Raw genomic sequence first — 19,291 nt, forward strand, 5'->3', positions numbered from 1 at the left:
TTCCAATACTCTCCTTCCCCACCCCCCCCACGCTATCTCTGGGCAGACACATGCCACTGCTGGGCAAGATCCTTGTGCGTACCAAATCATCACTTTTTCAACCAAACAACGTCGGCCCAGCTCAGCCAGCTCCTGCAATTCCCCCCTTTTTATTGCATTTCCCCAGGATTTCATATTATATGTGCTGAACTTCACAAAAAGGAGGCCTGAAATGTCTACAGAGGGAGAATCATCAACCGCAGGCTGAATATTGCACCAAAGATTGCTACTATAGCTTTGTTGATATGAGCTGCATGCTATATCATCAAATTATTTACACAGAGCATGCCAGGAATCAGTGATTGCTTTACACAGAGGGAGGGTGAATTAAAAAAAAAAAGATGTGAAATTATTGGGTTTTTGGCTCTATATTGTTGTCATATTTAGCACAATAAATATGTAAATAAAACGCTCTGCATGTTAAAATTAGCTTAGTTTTTAACATAATTTGCTGTGGTGGTTGGGAGTTCAAATGAAACCTATTATAAGCGTTTAGATGAGTGATATTTTCAAGCATCAGTCTGCACGAGACACTGTGATGTGAATATTCATACAGTCTAGTCTTATTTCAGCTGTGACAAGTGTACACTAGGGGTGAGCGATATGGATAAAATCCTCTTCCAGTACAAGCAATATCATATTACTGTATTGTATTGTGCATTTTGTGGAAAAGTGAGTAAACAAGACTTGACAGTCATGCTAGCAGCTCCAAGAGTGCACTGTAGAACAGCAGATTTGCTTTGAGGTAAATGCGTAACACAGCATGCTTACCTTTTGCTAAGGCTTAAGTGCTATTGGGAATGTGATTAGCTTAGTATGTATTTGATCCTGAACCAGTGGACCAATTAAAAGTGAGAAGTCGTTACAGTGGTTACATCATATGTAGCTAGTTGTATTTTTGTATTTGTGTATATTCAACTATCACTGTTTCTTGTGTTTTGCACTATACATGAGGTCGAAGTCCTTGTAGGTGTAATTACTACTTGGCAATAAAAGTTGTTATGATTCTGATGAAGATCTGATACCAAATGTCATGGAAATCTGCCCAGTGTTTGTTGAAATGAAAAACACACAAATATCAACCTACTAGGGAGCATGGATTTTCTATCCATCCAATAAGGAGATAAGGATGCAGATGAGGTGATAACACATTTAGTGGACTGATCAACATACAGTCATTCTGCTAATAAGAACTGTTTGTCAAGAAAATGGAAAAAATCAAGGTTCTTCAACAAATTGCTGCATAAATAATATAAAACCCCACTTTTACCATTAAGCATTTCCATTTATTCCCACTGTTTCCCATAACTGTCATAATATACCAAGGGAACAGATACCACTGGTAAATTCTCTCTCTCTGTGTGATGAATTGTATGTCCCGCCCCTCATGTGCATAATGGCTTTTGAAGTACATGTACTACTGCTACTTGTTCAACAGAAGAAAAAAAAAATCAAAGTGAGCTTACATGAGTCTTAATCTGGAATCCTGAATTATTAAACTCGGTGGGAAATGAGCACAGGAATACATTTCCGCCTTCACAAAACCTTTCTTGGCAGGTGCTATTAGCCTATAATATCTGTGTGACAAACCAAAGTCACATTCAGAAAGCAATTTTCTGTCCACAACGCAATCTCGGCCATTAATTGCCTAATGAACAAGATGTTATCCAAGGATACCTTTCCAATGACCACTTAGGAAAAGGAGGAAGAGGATTTAATATGATGGAAATAAGTGTGACAGACTAAGCGGTCCCTGCTGAACGCACTGACGCATGCTCTGACCTTCCCTGTCAAACTGGAGGGCAGACAGGGTGGCCATTTATGTTGTGGCGGCAGAGGTCGGGCCTGCAGAAACAATTTTCATCATTACTCCCAGAAAAAAAAAAAAAAAAAACCTGTTAGTTGTCCGACTGCACGCCGTCGCTGCCGCCTGTGGGAGGAGAAATAACAATAAACAATGAAGAAAAAGAAGGAAAAAAAAGCACAAGGCGTGGAACCTTCTCGGGGCCTGTTTGTCAACCCGAGCAGTCTCCTGTGTATCAATGTGAACACCATATATATACTACAGTTATCTGGATTTCTGCGATCGCAGGGCGGGGGGGTTGTTTCAGAAAGAGTGTGGTCAGAGAGAGAAGCCGGCACAAAGCCAGGTCAGGAAAACAGCCGCCTAAACATGCTTACGTTCCTGATTTGATTAACAATCTTAGCAATTACCTAATGTATTCAGTTAGATAATACAAATCAAGTCTTTGGGCATCTTATCAATTAGACGAGCCTGACATTGCAGAATACTTCAAGAGATAATGCTCATCATTATACTTGATGGCATCGATGCACTCTTAAATGAGACACCAACAGAGATCCTGTCTTCAGCTCATTTGTTCCCAAGAGGATGTGAAAAGGTTGCATGAATAATATAAGGCCAAACTACAATGATGACATTTTTTTTAATGACATTATTTGTAAAACCTTGCATCAATGTCAAATTCCATGAGCTCATACTTGTTTTCGACAGGACAGCGAAGCCTTCGGAGTTCGTCCCTAATCAACGGTTTCCAGGTATTCAATCACTTCAGCTCGCGCCAATAGATTCAGCAGGGTGGAAAATGACAAGCAACACTGGTAGCTTCAGGATTACGTCTCTTCCCTGTCAGTTTTCATAATATATATCATATGTGGTTGTTAAATAAGTCGTTAACTATATCCATTCATGTACAGCAGTGGTGTCACCACCGGCGTTGGCCCTTGTGTGGGTGTTGGTTTTATCTTTTATCTTTTTTTTTTGTCTTTAAAATCCCTGGAATAACAGATCAGATGATTAACTGGGTAGAGTGGGGAGACAGGGGCAGTGATGTGGTGACCTACCGAGTATGCTTGTCATTTCACAACATGGAACAGAGCTAACAGACAAGAGGTGTCGTGGGGCCAGATGCGATCGTGTCAGTCACTCGGTGGAGAGAAAAACGCATTTGGAGACAATTAGTGGATAAATCATCTTCTCTGCCCATAAGCTATCATCAACTTCACTTCCCAGAGCCGTCAAGGCTTTGAGGCGACGGGAGCGAAGTGGCGCCTCGGCGTACGAGCCAAGGTGAGATGTTTGCTATGGTGACGTACGGACGAGAGCCTTGAAAAAGGCTGCTGTTTATTCCCACTTCACTCGTTTCATCATACATTCACAAGTGGCCACATCTAAAGAAGCTCACTCTTGGAGTCAGCAGCTGAAAGATCATCACGGCCACGAGGCCCCAGTTAGCAGCCGAACTGGAGCTCTCGATCACTCTACATGAAATTCATCGGCAGATAAGTGTTGGGAGTGTAGATGGTGAGATTTCTTGTTTTCTCATTCACATAGAAACTGAAACAGACAATGGTGACTGGGTAAAGTTCACCTGCTGATGAAGACCATCTGAAATCTCCAGAACAACTGCTAAATGGCCCTTTGATGTCTTGACATATTATCAAGTTATCTCTGCCCGTTATTGCGTCCTAAAGCTTATATCCTCTGAAATAAACACCCTGCCAGTGGTATGAGATGACTTCAACTCATTTCAAGCACAAATCAACAATTTTCTCTTGATCCAGGTGCAGCTTCCTGTCCCTGTGACACAAATGTGCAATAAATTCTAGAGAAAACTGGATTTGTATAGAAAATATGACAGCCTTAGTGAAATCCTTAGGCACTGGCAGCGTAACTGAACCGGACAGCCTCAATGCACCGACTGATTATTTCTGCAGCCAGACCTCGAAATCACAGGCTGATATTAGCTTAGAACAGATACACAGACATGGATGTATGTGTCAGCTGCTAAGTAACAAGAAATTGCAGTAGAGAAATGCCAAAGTAGGCATAAGGTCATTTAGTAATTTTATCCACCTTTACTGCCATCAGTCCCACCTCGTATGCATCCATATAAAAATGGTTTATGTTTTATGTTAAGCTATTGGCCAGTATAACATTATCAGCATGGGCCTCAAAAAGCCAGTATTAGTTATAATATATAGTATTATTTTATAATTATTTTCACTAGTTTAAAAAAGTAAGACTTTAAGACTTTATTTGTCAAAAATCTCATGATAAAATTTGATTTTTTTAATTTTTTTTTTTTTTTTTTACAGTTTCCTAAGGCTAAAATGTAGCGCGATAACAACATTGTAGCCCGGTATCTACAGTTCAGGTTCATCTTTCACACAAGCAACACTTCCATATAAGCCTGTTACGTCTTTTAACAGTGACTCACACACTGACCACTGTTGGTTAACCACGCGTCAGTGCACTTCTGCTGACAGGTGCAGTTTCTACAATGAGTCACCACTTTCTTTTACAGTTTCTTTGTCCTTACCCAACCGAAATCCACCACATTGTCCCCAGACACTATGTACAGCAGGCCCCACGAGACGGACAGAAAGAAAGAAAGAAAGAAAGAAAGAAAAAAAAAAGATGGAAATCTCTGAGTGATGAGAGAGAGATGAACCCTACACAGCAGAGTTTGAAGCCCCACAGCCACCGGTTGTCGAAGAGTTTGAGGGCTGAGTTATTATCTGCTACATATTTTGTCCACAGGAGGGGCTACCATGATACAAAGTACTACAAAACTTCTTGTTCTTGTACAAAAACAAACATTTTTGTAGAAATACTGCATTTTAAACAACAACTGATACAGAGTGAAAACTGCAGGTCGCGTAACGACGGACATGGAGGAGGACTTTGACAGTATACGTTGCTTGTAGAGGCTTTGAAACATAATAGTAGGCATGGTAGAAAGTTCTTTACAATGGCAGAACTTTGGCACGAGAAAGGCGTTACAGAAGAAAACAATGAGTATTCAACAAGGTCAGCATAGATGATTTCAAACTAAATATCACTTCTTTTTCTTCTTTTTTTTATACATCAGTTCATAGCAAACCGTTTGGCTCTACTGTTCCCTTTGTTGGTGTGAGATTAGTGTTTTCATCCAAATCATCTGAAATTAACTCAAGCCACTGAAGGGAGAGGCTGATGGGGGTCACACACACATGGTGGTAAGACAAAAGGGCATTGACATCAACAGAAAAACTACATCTGGTGTTTACTGTCACAATGGTGTGTGTGTATGTGTGCAGATATATGTGTTTGTACTGTGTGTGTATGTGTATATGTGTGTGTTTAAATCCACTCCTAGTGTGGACCATACTTATGTTTTTGTCCCAAACCAGCTTGGATCGTGTTCAATTTACATACTTTTATCAACACAAACACAAACAAAGTCCTTTCCTTCCTTTTTTCCAGCTCCCTTCAAGACGTGAATGTCACAGTGAGGTGACACTGCTCAGGTATCTATATATTTCCACAGGAAACATCTGTCTACATAAGCAAGTGGGTTCAAAAAGGAATCCTGTTTCGACTGCTAACCTCAGTCCGCGGTTAAAAGTCAGCATCAATTTGACCCCGTCCCCCTCCTCCTCCCCCTTCTTCTTCCACGTTTGTTTACCGAGGGGGGGGGGGTGGTTGCGCTCAGGAGGGGGTGGTGGTTGGTTGCGGTGGTGGTGGTATCGGTGGTGGTTTACGTTCAGCGGAGCTCATGCCATGGTTTCCTTTCCTGGGAGTCTCCTGTCGTTGAACGTGTGCATGTTAATGACCTCCTCCGTCTTGACGATGACGGGCGGCTGAGGCTTCTGTTTGAGGCGGCGTTGGCACTTCAGAGACACGCGCAGCTCGTCCATCATGGCACTGCAGAACGATCGCTGCGGAGGGGCGAGAGAGCAGGGAGGGAAAAGTTATGGCCGGCATCACGGTGTCTGCCACATTACTCAAACCTGTGCAACTGGGCCGTCTTGAATATAGATAATACTGACATTTTATTCAATACACACTATTGGCAAGACATTCTGCTGGAGGTTTCTCCAAGGCTAAATAACTGTCTAGAAATTGTGATGAAAATCTATCTGTATACTGCTAACAGTCTGGACTGTCTATTATTAAAAGAATTTGTATGTGATCTTCCAACTCTTCTAATGGCTTGTTTTTTTATGATGAAAAATTCCAACAATACCAAAGAAAATTGGGAACAGTCTATTTTCTGAGCTGTTAACACCTCAGTGTTCATGAGTCAGATCTGTGGGCACAGTGGCAGACACTGACATCTGCTTCAGTGTCTATGTTTTTACCACTAGGGGGCATCGACATTGGAATTGATCAACAATCTTCAAACCTCAGTTCACCTTCACGTTAAATCAGCACTAATGATTCATCGAGCAAACATATGGAAACAGCACTTTTTTAGGTGCTTTGATGTTCTTTTTTCTTCTTCGTTTTTTTTTTTGCACTGTGATGGTTTCATGTTGTGTAATTATGCCGGTGCCCTTTTGATCAGTAAAATAATAGATTTTGATCTCAAGAGACTATTTACCTGCCTGCTTTTTTCAAAACTTCAAATGCCCAGTGTGCAACACAGGTTTTACTCTTAAAAGAATTTAATTTTAAATCCAATCAAAAAAAAAGAAAATTCCCAAAACATTTCCTAGACTTCAGAAGGCTCCAGCAGAGCCACAGAGGACAACACACGACTGTCTTTATAATCTAAGTGCTGCACTTCATAATGATTAAAACCAATCTTTAGATGTGAAACTGGTGAACTGCTCCATTAGCAGTGCCCTTATAAAATTATTTCAATCAAACCAACTTGAATCTTAATGTGAAACTCAGGATACAAGTTGGGTTTCAGTATGGATAATAAATTGGGTCACACTCTATAGTGTACTTGCAACACAATATAGATTTTTTTTTTTAAAAATGGGGCTTTAGTTTAAGGTCTGACATGTCCCAGTTTTCCCCCTTTACAGCTTCACTGCCACACAAAGGTCTGAATGCCTTTTCCCAGCGTTTTGCGTCCTGCCAAGAACTAAATCCCGAGCGCAACATTCAACACTTCTACCTCATGGCACGCAAGAGGGAAACGTAAAGATATCGAACAAAGGACAAAAACATCCACTTCAGCAGATTAAATCCCCAAAATATTGGTAGGTTCTTTTAGAACATCAATCACCCCCTCACAGAGTGACGTGCGTTATGTAACTTCTGTAATATGAGCTTCTGTTGTCCCTGCATAATGCCCGTGGTGTGAAATCCTATAAAATGTCAATATGCCTGTGCACCAACGTTGCCAAGACAAATTCCCATATATCCACTTTCTGATTATGCAAAATCTAATTCAAATTCTTGGAGGGGGTAGGAGGAGAGGATATATAAAGGAGGAGGGAGAGCATTAAAGTATGCAGCTGCTATTTTTCTGTTTGTGTATGTGTGTAGGTGTGTGAGATGGATATCTGTGGGTGGCTTATGCACCAGGTATTTTTTGCTTTGTTTTTTTTTTTCTCGCCCATTTTTTACATATATTTGTCTGGCGTATGAATGAAAGATTGTGCGAACTTGGGAAGATGAGTGATTACAGAAGTAGAGAGGGGCAGGAAGGGTGAGGGGAAAAGAAATGGTGAAAAGCAAAGAGGAGAGATATGGATTAGAGTGATGGGGGGGGAAAAGATGGAGAACAAGAGGGTGGGGAGGTGAGGGGGGAAAAATGGGGGAAAAAAAGAAGAAAAAAAGCTGGTGATGTTTGGGTGGAGGGGGGTTGGCGGGGCGAGGAAATAGAGAAGGAGAGGCTTGTTGTCAGCATGTAAATTACAAGCACCTTGGCAGCCTAGAGACTGTGGCATTTGCAAATTATCTGAATACTGTGACCCAGTCTTGCGGCTCTTGATTAATGATATCTAAGATGTGCTCTGAAACATATGCAGCCCGTTTAAAAAAAAAGAAGAAAAAAACTAATTACTATCCCAATAAAGTAACACACCACTGCGCTGTGATAATTCTGTAGATGTAAATAATTAAAATACGTTATCAGACGGACTTTCACAATTATCTGGAAACATCATTGCACAAGTTAAAGTGCACTAAAATACATACTCCGCACTGTGTGATGAATCATGAGCACTCAGTACTAAAATAGACCACAGATAGAACAGCCTGAGATGTATTCAGTCTCCTGCTTTAAAGAAATATAACCAGAGGGAGGAGGAAAAAGCTGCACATGGATTTGCATTCACACAAATCATACAATTAAAGGATGAGCTCACGCTTTTTTTTTTGTACTTTTTAAAACAACGCTCACACGGTCGGCCATACATAAACTGAAATAGCTGCTGTTAATTGTTTTGTCTGTTGGCGCTGGCCGTGAAGACACTCTATGTACAGTATAGGATGTAGTTCTAAAACAAGCAAAGCAAAGAAGAACAGATGAATGTCTTCAGGGTAGGAGGAACAATTAGAGCGATCAAAAACAACTTCAATGTAAATATGAGCATGAGTATTGTTTAAGGCAGTCATTAAAAACATGTGAACTTATCCTTTAAATTCTTTAACTTATAATTAGAATAACTAAACCATATGTACTGTATATTGTTTTGTTTAACTGCTTGAATTCCCCTTAGAAATAAAGTAATGCAAGAAAATCACCCATTGATAAGGATGAGCAGTGTATGAGGTGTCAAATCTCAAATGTAACACAGTTTGAATGAAACACAGCAGGGTCTTTAATCCCTTAACTGTAATGGAAAAGGCTCCAGTACCTTTTCCAGCTGTGCGTTCTGTTTAGACTTGTAAAGGACCTCGCCAACGGCCACGAACACCGACAGCACCAGTCCTGCAGCCAGCACGATGAAGATCCCCCCGATGTTCTGCACCCCCAGAGCGCTGGCCTCTTTGCTCTCCTCCTCGGGACAGCCGTTCCCTCGCCACCACTTCTCCTTCATCATGTGCAGCTTCCCTTCCTCCTGCAGCTGCAGAATGGCTATTGTGATCTTATCTCTGTATGGAGAGCCTGTGGGGACAAAAAAACACCACATGAGACCGGTGGACAGGGATAACAGCAAAATATGAAGGAAAAAAAAGAGATTATGCTCAGGAGGGCTGTGGTGTGATGTCAGATTTTCACTCTATGGTTATGAGATTTCACAATAATGATCTCTGTAGAAACATTTGAAGAAAAAAAACTTTGTTTATGCGTTTTGGCAAACGAGTTAGACTCAAATACGAGTGCAGGGAGTTAGAAGAAGTTAAGACTGTTGGGAAGCAGATGAACTTATCCACGAGGCCTAACGTCCTAACATCATGATATTATCATGTGTGTATATATATATATAAGCGCTGGTGGTGGGCGTATGAAACATGCTGCATGTGATCATATAACCTGTCATGTTATTGTTGGCTGCTTAGAGGGAGTTTTTTTGTAAGTCCTTCTTCAAATCCCACTAATCCCTATATTCACAGAGTGAGTCCAGAATTCTCACTCATCTCGGCAGAGTGTGAATTGTAACGCGCAGGGAGCTGGCAGCAAACACTTGGCTTTGTGTAGCCGAGCTGCTGTTGATTCTGACGAATTAGCTGCTGTTTGCGGCGCATGTTTCCGCACGCCATAAATGGAGCACATAAACAGGCAGAGAACACGGCAGCAGCAGCCCAGTGGGGTGTACGTTACATGGGGACATATGTGTTTGGGATTATATGTGTATGTTGGAGATAGGGTTTCTCTATCAGGGTGTTATTTTTTTCTTTTGCATGTTGATTTCATGGCGAGTAAAAAGAACCCAAATCCAGAGACAGTGGGAAGGCGCCAGAATTAGCGACAAGGCATTAAGGCGCAGTGGGTGATGCCGTGATCAAAGGAGGAGTAATCGTTGCAGAGTACCCGAGTGGGGTCGTGTTCCTCTCCCTTCTGCAGCGTGTTTGACACAACACACGGACCGATCGAGGCGCAGTGCGTGCACACACACACACACACACACACACACACACATACACACACTGCCCCAACCGAGAAAGATTAATACTTACTGTGAGCGTTCATGTTTCATTTATAAACTGCTTTGAAAGCTTGTTAGTGTATTTATGTGATTACAGAAATCATACGTAATGAAGCCTGGTTGTACATTTCAATTTCTATTTAAGGTATTTTGGCTACTCAGAGTGACTGAAAAAGAGATGAAACAGCAGTAAAATATGAAAATTTTATAATGCTGGCATAATAGAAATCCTTTTTTTTTCCCTCGTAACAAACATGGGAACATTCTGTGCTAAAGAAGTGAATCTGGCTCCAGGTAGCAGGTAGCATCACTTTGTCTGCTGCTCTCATACAGTTTTGGCTGTCAGCCCCTGTAGTTGATTCCCTCTCTGTCTCATCTATCATTTATCTGTTGCCATCCATCATCCTTTCATCTCAGAGTCTCTGTGTATTTAGACTGACAAAGGGGACATTAATACAAAAAAACTGAAAAATACATAGAAAGCCACTGATTTTTGAACAGCATATCAGCGTTCACTAGAAAAAAAAGCCTTGTTCTTTTGCGAGTATACTTGTGTGTGCGTGATTTTATGTTTTTTTCTTTTTCTTTTCTTTATGATGTGCAATGAGCATGGTTTGAGGTGATAACGTAAAGCACACAACACATGTCATGCATTATATATATATATATATATACATATATATATGCATGTGTGCACATGCATGTGAAAAGCATATGCTTGCTTCATTTGAAGATGAGAGATCTATCAAGTATCCCGAGTCCCCTGATTCTGGCTCCCCTCATATTTCAAATGATTAATGATGGCCTAACAAAGCAGGCCTTGGATAAATGCTAATAGGATGGGTCCTTCGAGAGGAGGATATGGAGAGCGGGGCCTAGGCGAATGGAAAAGCACTGTGCTTGACACAGTGTGCATACACAACTACCTGACAGATGTTCAACACCAGAGGACATCCATCACTCCCGCACTGTCTGGCTTCTAGTATTAATGTGATCACAGTTTAAGTCGATGGCTGTAGATGACGCATTTGCGTTTTGGGAAAAGGACGTGTGAAAACCGACAAGCGCTAAAAGGTTAAGACTTATTATACGACTTGCTCTGGTTTATTACCGTAACAGCCCCACAGGGAACAAGCCGCTAAACAGTGCTCAGTGGGGCAAAAGTTACAGCCTGAGAGGTCTTCACAGGGTTCGGGGACAAGGACACGGGGAGAAAGCAACAATCTAGAAAATGAAAATGAGAAGAAGAAAAAAAAAAGAAGAAAATGTTCCTCCGTTTCGACGAGGACTGCTGGCATGAAAACAGAGCTCACTTTGAACTAATAAAGTAATTATCTCCAGACCTCTTCTATCAGAGAAGAAACATTTTACAGGCTATAATCAGCTTTATTTCTGAAATACTGAGCAATGAACATCAGGATTAGAGATTGAAATGAGTAAGTGGGCAGTAATAACTTTGAAAGCGGACATTTTAAATCATGCATTTAAACCACTTATCACTGAATTAAAATGATCTGGGCTATATTTTGGAGTCATATATTTGATACACTATGTTGGCACATGAATGAGAACGAGGACTGATCCGTGTTCGAGGACTGTGTGTCCATCTCAAGGGCATCAGTGTAAGTACTCGTGCACTTATGGAGCCACAGTGGGACTATATTTCACAGCATCATCTCAGCTTTGTTACGGCCGCGGCAATCACGGCATCCCTGCAGATCTATAACTGCCTCATACCCATCAGCAGCGGCCGGGTCCAGATGTGGATGGGCAGAAATTAATCCTCCGTATTTTGATGGCCTTCCTATCACCGGTGATAGATGTGGCCATTATATCGGGTCGCGCTGCTCTCCCTGGCCTCGTCATGACCACTCTAACCTCCACGGCACTGGGGGGCTGCAACCCATCGCCATGCTCTTTCATCTAAAGGCTCCCCGGGAGTGCCAGGGTTGCGAGCCGCGCGTGTATTAACCCTGACATATGCTTTAAACGTAACAAAATGCGATGGTGGAAAAATATTTGATTCATGATATCATTTCCCAAAATGTCAAATAAAAGCAAAACAGCGGCGGCTGATGGTTTTAACTCATCTGCTTCATCACGGGGTAATGGGCCTTTAAAATGTCAGAACAATACTTTCTGACAGGTGCTGGGTCAAACAAGCAGTTTAAAACAGTTCTCAGTGCTCGTTTTATACTTTCTCAAGTGCTTTGTTGTTGTGGCTTAATGCTCAGACACAATTCAGATGGTGTCAAGTAACTCACAGGGAATTGCACTAAATTGACTTTCGGGTTGCTTTTCTGCGATTGTTTCACTGTCTTGCACTTATGATCTCTCCTCGCATGGCCCCAAAGTTGGCTGGAACACGCCATTAAAAGTGTTTGTGAACACTGTTTAACCCAGGGTTTCTTCTCTACTCTGTAAATAATCCTTGGAGAAAATCATTATGACTAGAAAAAAAAAGAAAAAAAGGGGGAAAGATCTTGAACGGTGCCTGTTTTTTGAGCCCTGGGCACATTTTCACCTTATCCATAAATTCAACCTCTTCAGCCGTTCGCTTTTCATTAAGCTAAACCTTTTACACCTCACTCTGTCGAACCATTACACCCACGACCCCATCAATAAAGGTCAAATTTTCCATTCTCGGAGCTTATCCATCATCTGTACTATATACCTTTATCTGTCACGTATAGTATCTGCAGTGTCTCTCTCTGACCTACAGCTAGTATTCACACGCAGGCGGCGCCACGGTAGGGCTGCGGAGGTTTTCGAGGTCGTTTACCCATTGGTGTTCCCACTCCGTAGGCCTTGGAGTCTATGAGGCCCCCGATCTGCGTGAGGTTGCAGTTGCGCTGGGTGGAGAACTCGATGGTGGTGGACTCCATGAGGAAGGCGTAGTCCGAGGTGAGCACGCGCTGGATGCCCTCCTCCACGTTCTTCACCATCACAGATTGCCTCCTGCTGTTCATGAACTCCCACATCTTGTCATAGGTGGAGATTTTTGTCTTCTGCAAAGTCACCAGAAGAAAAGGAAAAATAAGTCTGAGAGCAGCGTTAGAGATTATTTATATTTGTATGAAATAGTGAGGAAGTCAAAGTTATACTCATGTAATCAAGTTTAGTTTCTGTTGCCATTTTTATTTGGCGTTTTCTCAGCGACGGCAATTACTGCAAGTGCAAACTGAGCATTTCCCGCTGCTGCTATTTCATGCTTTTAAGTGTTGAACAGGGTGACTTTTATCGTGAAATTAATGCAATTTAATTTTTTAAAATGCATCTACAAAAACAAGACACGGCCATTTTAATCTTTATCTGACAACGGTATGTGTTTAAAACATTGCAGGGGTTAGAGCAACAAGAGGAGCAGCAACACTTGAGTTGTTAGATGAGAATCCAAGAGACGCACACGACTCCAACTCCTCTCCTCTGCAAGGTAATCAACTCCAAAACTCAGTGGGGCGCTTTTGTGTTAAAAAACCACTCGCACAGTGTGCAGAGTGAAATCAGACTGCAGTAACAATTACTGTTGACTGATTCCTTGATTAAAACAACACGACTTTGTCTGGCTCGCACTGTAAACAACGGAAGTGACAGGGGGGGAGGCTCTTCCCTCTCTACACCTCTCCCTGACTGTAACGAACCCAGACACCCTTTACCTTGAAGAAGGTCATGGTGGCGCCGTCCTCCACCACCCCGTACAGGATTTTAGTTTGTTTGGCCAGGTCGTCGGCCGAGTCTATAGGCGACTCCATCCTCTCCACGGTGAGGAAGGCGGCCAGGTTGGCCGTGTACGAGGAGATGATGATGAGGGTGAAGAACCACCAGATGCCTCCCACTATTCGAGTCGACAGCGCCTTGGGCATGAGCTCTGAGCCTGGTGTGAGGGAGGTGGCAGGGGTGAGCGTTACACTGCAGAATTAATTCATCTCAGCATTAAGCTTCTAATTCTGATTCATTTTATTCTGATAATGTCAAAAACAAGATGAGATCGGGTACTTAACAACTACAAAAAAAAAAAAAAAAAATCTTGCTTCAAGAACTCTCTTCAAGTTTTCAGCTGAGGCAGGTGCAGCACTCACTACAAGATGAAATCACTCGAGAGAGCTCTCAAAACAAGATGATTGTTGGATTTCAAACAAGCGAAATTATCTTGTCTGAGTCACAAGTGAGTGCTTTAAATAATGCAGGAGACACAGAAAAGTGCTATTTAAAATGTCCCCCGAGGACGAAGAGGTTTGCATAAAATCAATACAATCAAATAAACACATTCAATATTGATCATTCACAACAGTGTGGAGAAGTGACGGGCTGTTTGGGCCAGAGAGTCATGTACCCAAGGTAACCTCACATCCTGACTCCACACCCCACTGATCTCTAGGTGCTGATGGGCCAAGGGCAAGAGGAGAGGACACTGGGTATTATCGAGCTATCATCGCTGTGATAAAGAGCTGATTTATGGGCTGTATATTATTTTAAAACACCTCAGAAACTGATGCTGTTTGAGCAGCTGCAGATAAAAAACACTGATGTATGTATTTGTTTGAATTCTAATCTCCGGGTCATGAAGATTGATTTTACTCAAGCGATGCGAGGGCTGTTCAAATCCATCCCTCCTACACATATGTCTAATATACTCATATACTGTGGTTTATTCTATGTTCCTATAAGCTCAGCTGATTTAATTAAAAAGCCATTACATGCACATTTACTCTAAGTTCTGTCTGGACCCCCAGAGGTCTCTCCGTTGCCGCTGGCTTGTATAAAACAACCAATTCCTCAGAGACAGTGGGATATAGAGAGCTCCAGCTCCACAGAGCAACAGCAGCCACAGGCTGAGGCAACTACCTTGCTGCATGAGAGCCCCAACTCCAAACCAGAAACTATTGAGCAGCGTAAAATTGTTTTCCACTACATCTGAGTCGGGGTTGCATGGATGCGGGTTGTACCACTCATAAGGGCTAAACCTATAAAGGGAGAGAGCACAGAGACAGATATGTCAGCACAAAAGCAAAGAACAGTGTGTTCCCTGGTGCAGATTAAACGGCAGATAAAACATTCATTTTAAAACACAGTGAGCAGGAACAAAGGGAATGTAAATGTGTAGGAATCCTGTGTTGTGGCCTCAGGGTCAGAGCTTCTGCTGAGACCAAAGCAAATCATTCAAGCTTTTGCTGAGATCAACTTATTGGCATATTCAAATGCCATCAGTTTATTGTGAGAACAGATCAATAGGCTGGAATAACACTGTCACTGGTGATAATGTCCAAGTACGTGATGATCTTTGGAGCTCATTTGGATTCACTGACTCAGGAGCCGTTATGTGTTTCCCCCCAGCAACTGCAATCACCATTACTTTGTGGACGCCATATCCTTTTTTTTTTTCCTCCTTCTCGTTTCCCGGCAACCTACCTCTGTTCTTCACCTCCCTAACTGCCTTTTCTTACATTCCCTTCACACCTTAATCTCTGTTCCCTACCCTGCACCATTCCCACCCCAACAACCTACACCTCATTTTTTCTCCCAGATTACCTTTCCTCCCCTATGAACCTCCCTCTTTCACCCCCCCGCCGCCCCGCCGCCCAGCACTCCCCCCCCTCCATCCTCCCGCTGCCTGCCTCAGCTTATTGTCCCCGTCTTCAGGTCAGTTGTGGACATTTCTCATTTATTATCCTAAGCAAAAGTGGCATGGCATTAGCGTGGGGGTGATTGGGTTAGCGTTAAGCATCAGGAACTGATTGAGTTTGTGCTGAAGTGGTTGATAGGAGGAACGCTGCTTATGCAGAGTTGAGGGGCCCATCACATAAGGCTGGTTAGGAGCCACCACCACCACCACCACCTCCCCCTCCACCCCCCAACATGCTGCATGCTAATAAGCCAGGTCTTAAGAGTTTGTGCGATGCTATTTGTCAGCTCCGGCCTTTAGAGACGCACATATTACACGATGGCCGGTCTTGTAGAGCTACATACAGATACGTCACGTGATCACTCCGCCGTGTTGTTGCCGCAGCCTAATTAACGGTCTGATTTTACAAGCGTCGTGAATGCGGCAACATTTTTGTCAGATTGCTCTTGCTTTACAGCTATTTTCTACGCCGTCCCCTTGAGAATCATCTTCGTGGTCATGGCTGTGATGACACACTATAATTCTTCCTGTCAACTCCATCAGGATGCCTGATTTACTGGAATGTCAATGAGCTCTGTCTCCTTGGAACCACAGGCAACTGAAATGGCACAATGGCCTTGTGGAGCTGTGCATAATGCAGTGTGTGCACTCGCATGTGTCCGCATGTGTGTACGTTTTTCATGCCTGTGTGTATCGAGCCTCTGGCGCACGAGCGTTTGAGCATGCGTCTGCCCCCCCTCCCCAACCCCCCACCCCAACCCCCACCCCCTGCTCGAGCTGTGTGTGGGAGTGTATTTCTCTCTGGTAGCGACTGTATTTGCATTGGCTCAATCAAATCTCAAAGTCAAATATTTTCTGGCTTGATTTATTCATGTTGCTGTTCACAGATGTTACATATAATGTTTAGCTGTTGCCCAAGGCGACCTGCGCCGCTGGTATCACAAAAGGGGTTTAAACCTATACACCTATACGACGCACACTTGTGGCTAACGGATGGTGTTGGTTTCTCTCGGTGTTGTCTGTCTACATGTGTATTCTGCATGCACCAGACCCGACAGCTCCTCTGTATGACCTTTGCCTGGAGCCGGTACCGTATTCCTGCGGGCCGTGTACTGCACACTGATCACCAGGAAGAAGGGGATGTGGAACATGCAGACGTAAGGTCACCTCCTCACACCGAGCACGAGGGACATGTCGAATTGCACACAGAATTCTAAAAAGACTCTTCACCCCTATCTCTCTCTCTTTCTCTCCTGCTCCTCTTCCCCCCTTCGCACGTCCCCGGCCACAATAATACAACGCGCTCCCTCCATTAACTGTCTGTTGGATTCAATTACTCTCACTGGCTTTATAGATCTGTTGCCTTTCTTCTCTCAGGCCAAGAGAAGAGGCTGCGTCTGGGCAGTGTGTGTGTGTGTGTGTGTGTGTGTGTGTGTGTTAAAATCACAGGCGTCCAGGACATGGACCACAAACCTGCAACAGCCTGTAACTACATGTAAAAATGTTATACTGCAATTTATAATCACCTTCTCTTCTAGGCAGGTAGTTATTCTCTACACTCTAGAAAGAAAAAAGTTTCCATGATGTGAAAGAATGCCATTTGTTTTGTTAATAAAGAGAGGAATCAATTCATCCACACGCAAGAGCTGGAAAGAACCAGTGAGGGCAATGTATTTTTCTGGAGTTTGAAATTAGATCGCTTATTTAGCCAGAGAGTCAGAGAGAGAGAGAGAGAGAAAAAAAACGTGTGTATATGTGTGTGGGAAGTGGTTCAAAGACGTTACGAATCCCTGGTGAGATTGAGGTGTTTAGTGTTTTATTGCGCAAAACCGAGACTTCATAAGCTCACTCCATTCCACTCTATTTGTCGGGGATTAAAGAAAATAATATACTCTGCATTCGGGGAATTGACCAATCAATCGCTGGTCGTGCAATCAATACTACAATTATGAAAGAACCAGCTCAGTGAACTGCGGGGAAACATTGCTCTTCAGATTTTAAACTTTGCTGAACAGTTTTGGCCACACACAAGTGTTGTGAGGACAAGCACTATTTATTGCCGTGGTGTGCAGAAAGGCACCGAGCATGCACGCAGACAAGAGCATTATAATTTAATAAAGAGGTACCCAGGCCATTTCATTACAATCAGAGGAATATCAATAGAACTGCATGCTAATCACTTACCGCGACAAACCGTGGAAACAAAAAGGGCTATGGGTATAATTTGCATATTCTGAGCTAACTTAGGTGACAGTTGCTGCATTCCTCTCATGTGATCATTGTGCCGGTAACATTTTTTGATGAAATGTGCATTAAACCCAAACCTCTCAGGATCAAAGGAGGAGAAGAGGAGCCCTGGGGTTAACACACATCTTTTTCGACATTGTTCATGCATCTGTGGTTTAAGGGGGGGGAGGAGGGTGGACAGGCGGGTGGGTTGGGTTGGGTGAGGGGTGGGGGGGTTTGATCAAGATTGTGTAAGAATTGTACCTGTACAACGTGGCCATTGTTGTTACATTGACATTTCTTACAGCGGGTTAAGAGATAACAGGGAGGTTGTTTTTTTACAGTTGCCGATGCCTGTGTGAATACACCTGGGACAGTGTGAGGAGTCACAACTCATACCAGTGTTTTTCTTTAATTGCTTTAGCTCATTTCCCGGTTTTCTTTCTCTCAAAACGACTGTCTCATTGCACAAAAGTGAAGCTAAAACATTTGTATTTTTAAGAGAATGACAAAAAGAAAGTGTGGTGTATTTTGGTAAACGATCAACAGTAAGTAAAACGCTAGTATGGTCCTTCATGGTGACATATGTACTGCAGATTTGATTTTGTTTTGCGATGGACCATATCTAAATCTACTGAAACCACCTAAGAATAAAGAGGTGTTCAGAGTGTTGTGCGAGAGTGTTTTCTTTTCCACCAGTCAGAGCTTGATGATTTTCAGTGAATGTATTACCCTCTTTAGGCCCGGAGGGAGCAACTGCTACTGTATGTTAGTGAAAGCAAAGAAAACAGGTAGGTAAAGAAGGAAGCAGAGGAAGGTAAGGAGGAGAGGGAGAGGGAGGGTTGACATGTTACCTGGCTATGACAAACAGCACACAACTGACACCCAAGCAAGCCAGCAGAATATACATCCAGATATCGGGTGAGAGGGGGTTGAGGAAGGAAAAGACCCCGGGGTTGGTCCCGTTGGGCTTGCGGTACAGGATACTTATCCCCAGCGTCATGAAGGGCTTGGAGAAGTCGATGACCTTCTCTCTCACATAGGTGATGGCCAGAGGAGCCACTGCCAGGTCTGCTTTCTGCAATGAGATAACAAACACAGATGATAAAAGACAAAAAAACAACACCAAAACAACAACAATCGAATTAACATCTGATTTCTGTCAGCAGCTGGTGTGATCAATATGTACAGGGAGGGAGAGGCATGACAGAGCAGAGAAAATGGCCAGGGTCATTAGTTCAGCTAGATTAGCAGGTGGGAGGCTGAGGAGGTTTTCGGGAAATTGCAGGTTATACGTCTAATCCTTCTTATGTGGTGTCAAAGGTGAGTCACTGAGGCAACAATCTTGGGATTAGATTAATCTGCGACGAATTAACCCTCTGTCCCCTTGAACGTGAGATTAGCCTTCTATGCTGCTGAGTGTTCACTCTGAAGGAGTTTTGCATAACTCCTTCGAGACATAACTTCTTCATCCACCGTCTGCGGTTGCAGTGCAATTTTTCCCCCAAACACGTTCGGTGGAGGATGTTTGAGATTCTGTAGATAGCACTCTTCATTTTCTGTCTC

General features: G+C 42.9%; 1 protein-coding gene across 2 annotated transcripts in view; it reads right to left on the reverse strand.

The window, feature by feature from the left end:
* Positions 1-2,525: 2,525 nt before the first annotated feature.
* The window catches only part of LOC146961439 (glutamate receptor ionotropic, kainate 2-like), a 59,614-nt gene continuing 42,848 nt past the window's right edge, over positions 2,526-19,291 (reverse strand). For both annotated transcript variants that reach the window (XM_085770052.1, XM_085770051.1), the window contains exons 11-16: positions 18,580-18,803; positions 14,722-14,840; positions 13,533-13,750; positions 12,659-12,884; positions 8,644-8,894; positions 2,526-5,763 (exon numbers count right to left, since the gene is read on the reverse strand). In XM_085770052.1, the coding sequence (XP_085626178.1) occupies positions 5,599-5,763; positions 8,644-8,894; positions 12,659-12,884; positions 13,533-13,750; positions 14,722-14,840; positions 18,580-18,803 (1,203 nt within the window). In that variant the 3' untranslated portion in view covers positions 2,526-5,598. The remainder of the gene's footprint in view (positions 5,764-8,643; positions 8,895-12,658; positions 12,885-13,532; positions 13,751-14,721; positions 14,841-18,579; positions 18,804-19,291) is intronic.

The sequence above is a fragment of the Trachurus japonicus genome, chromosome 24, assembly GCF_045865225.1.
Source record: "Trachurus japonicus isolate A0001 chromosome 24, Traja_1.0".
Lineage (NCBI taxonomy): Eukaryota > Metazoa > Chordata > Actinopteri > Carangiformes > Carangidae > Trachurus > Trachurus japonicus.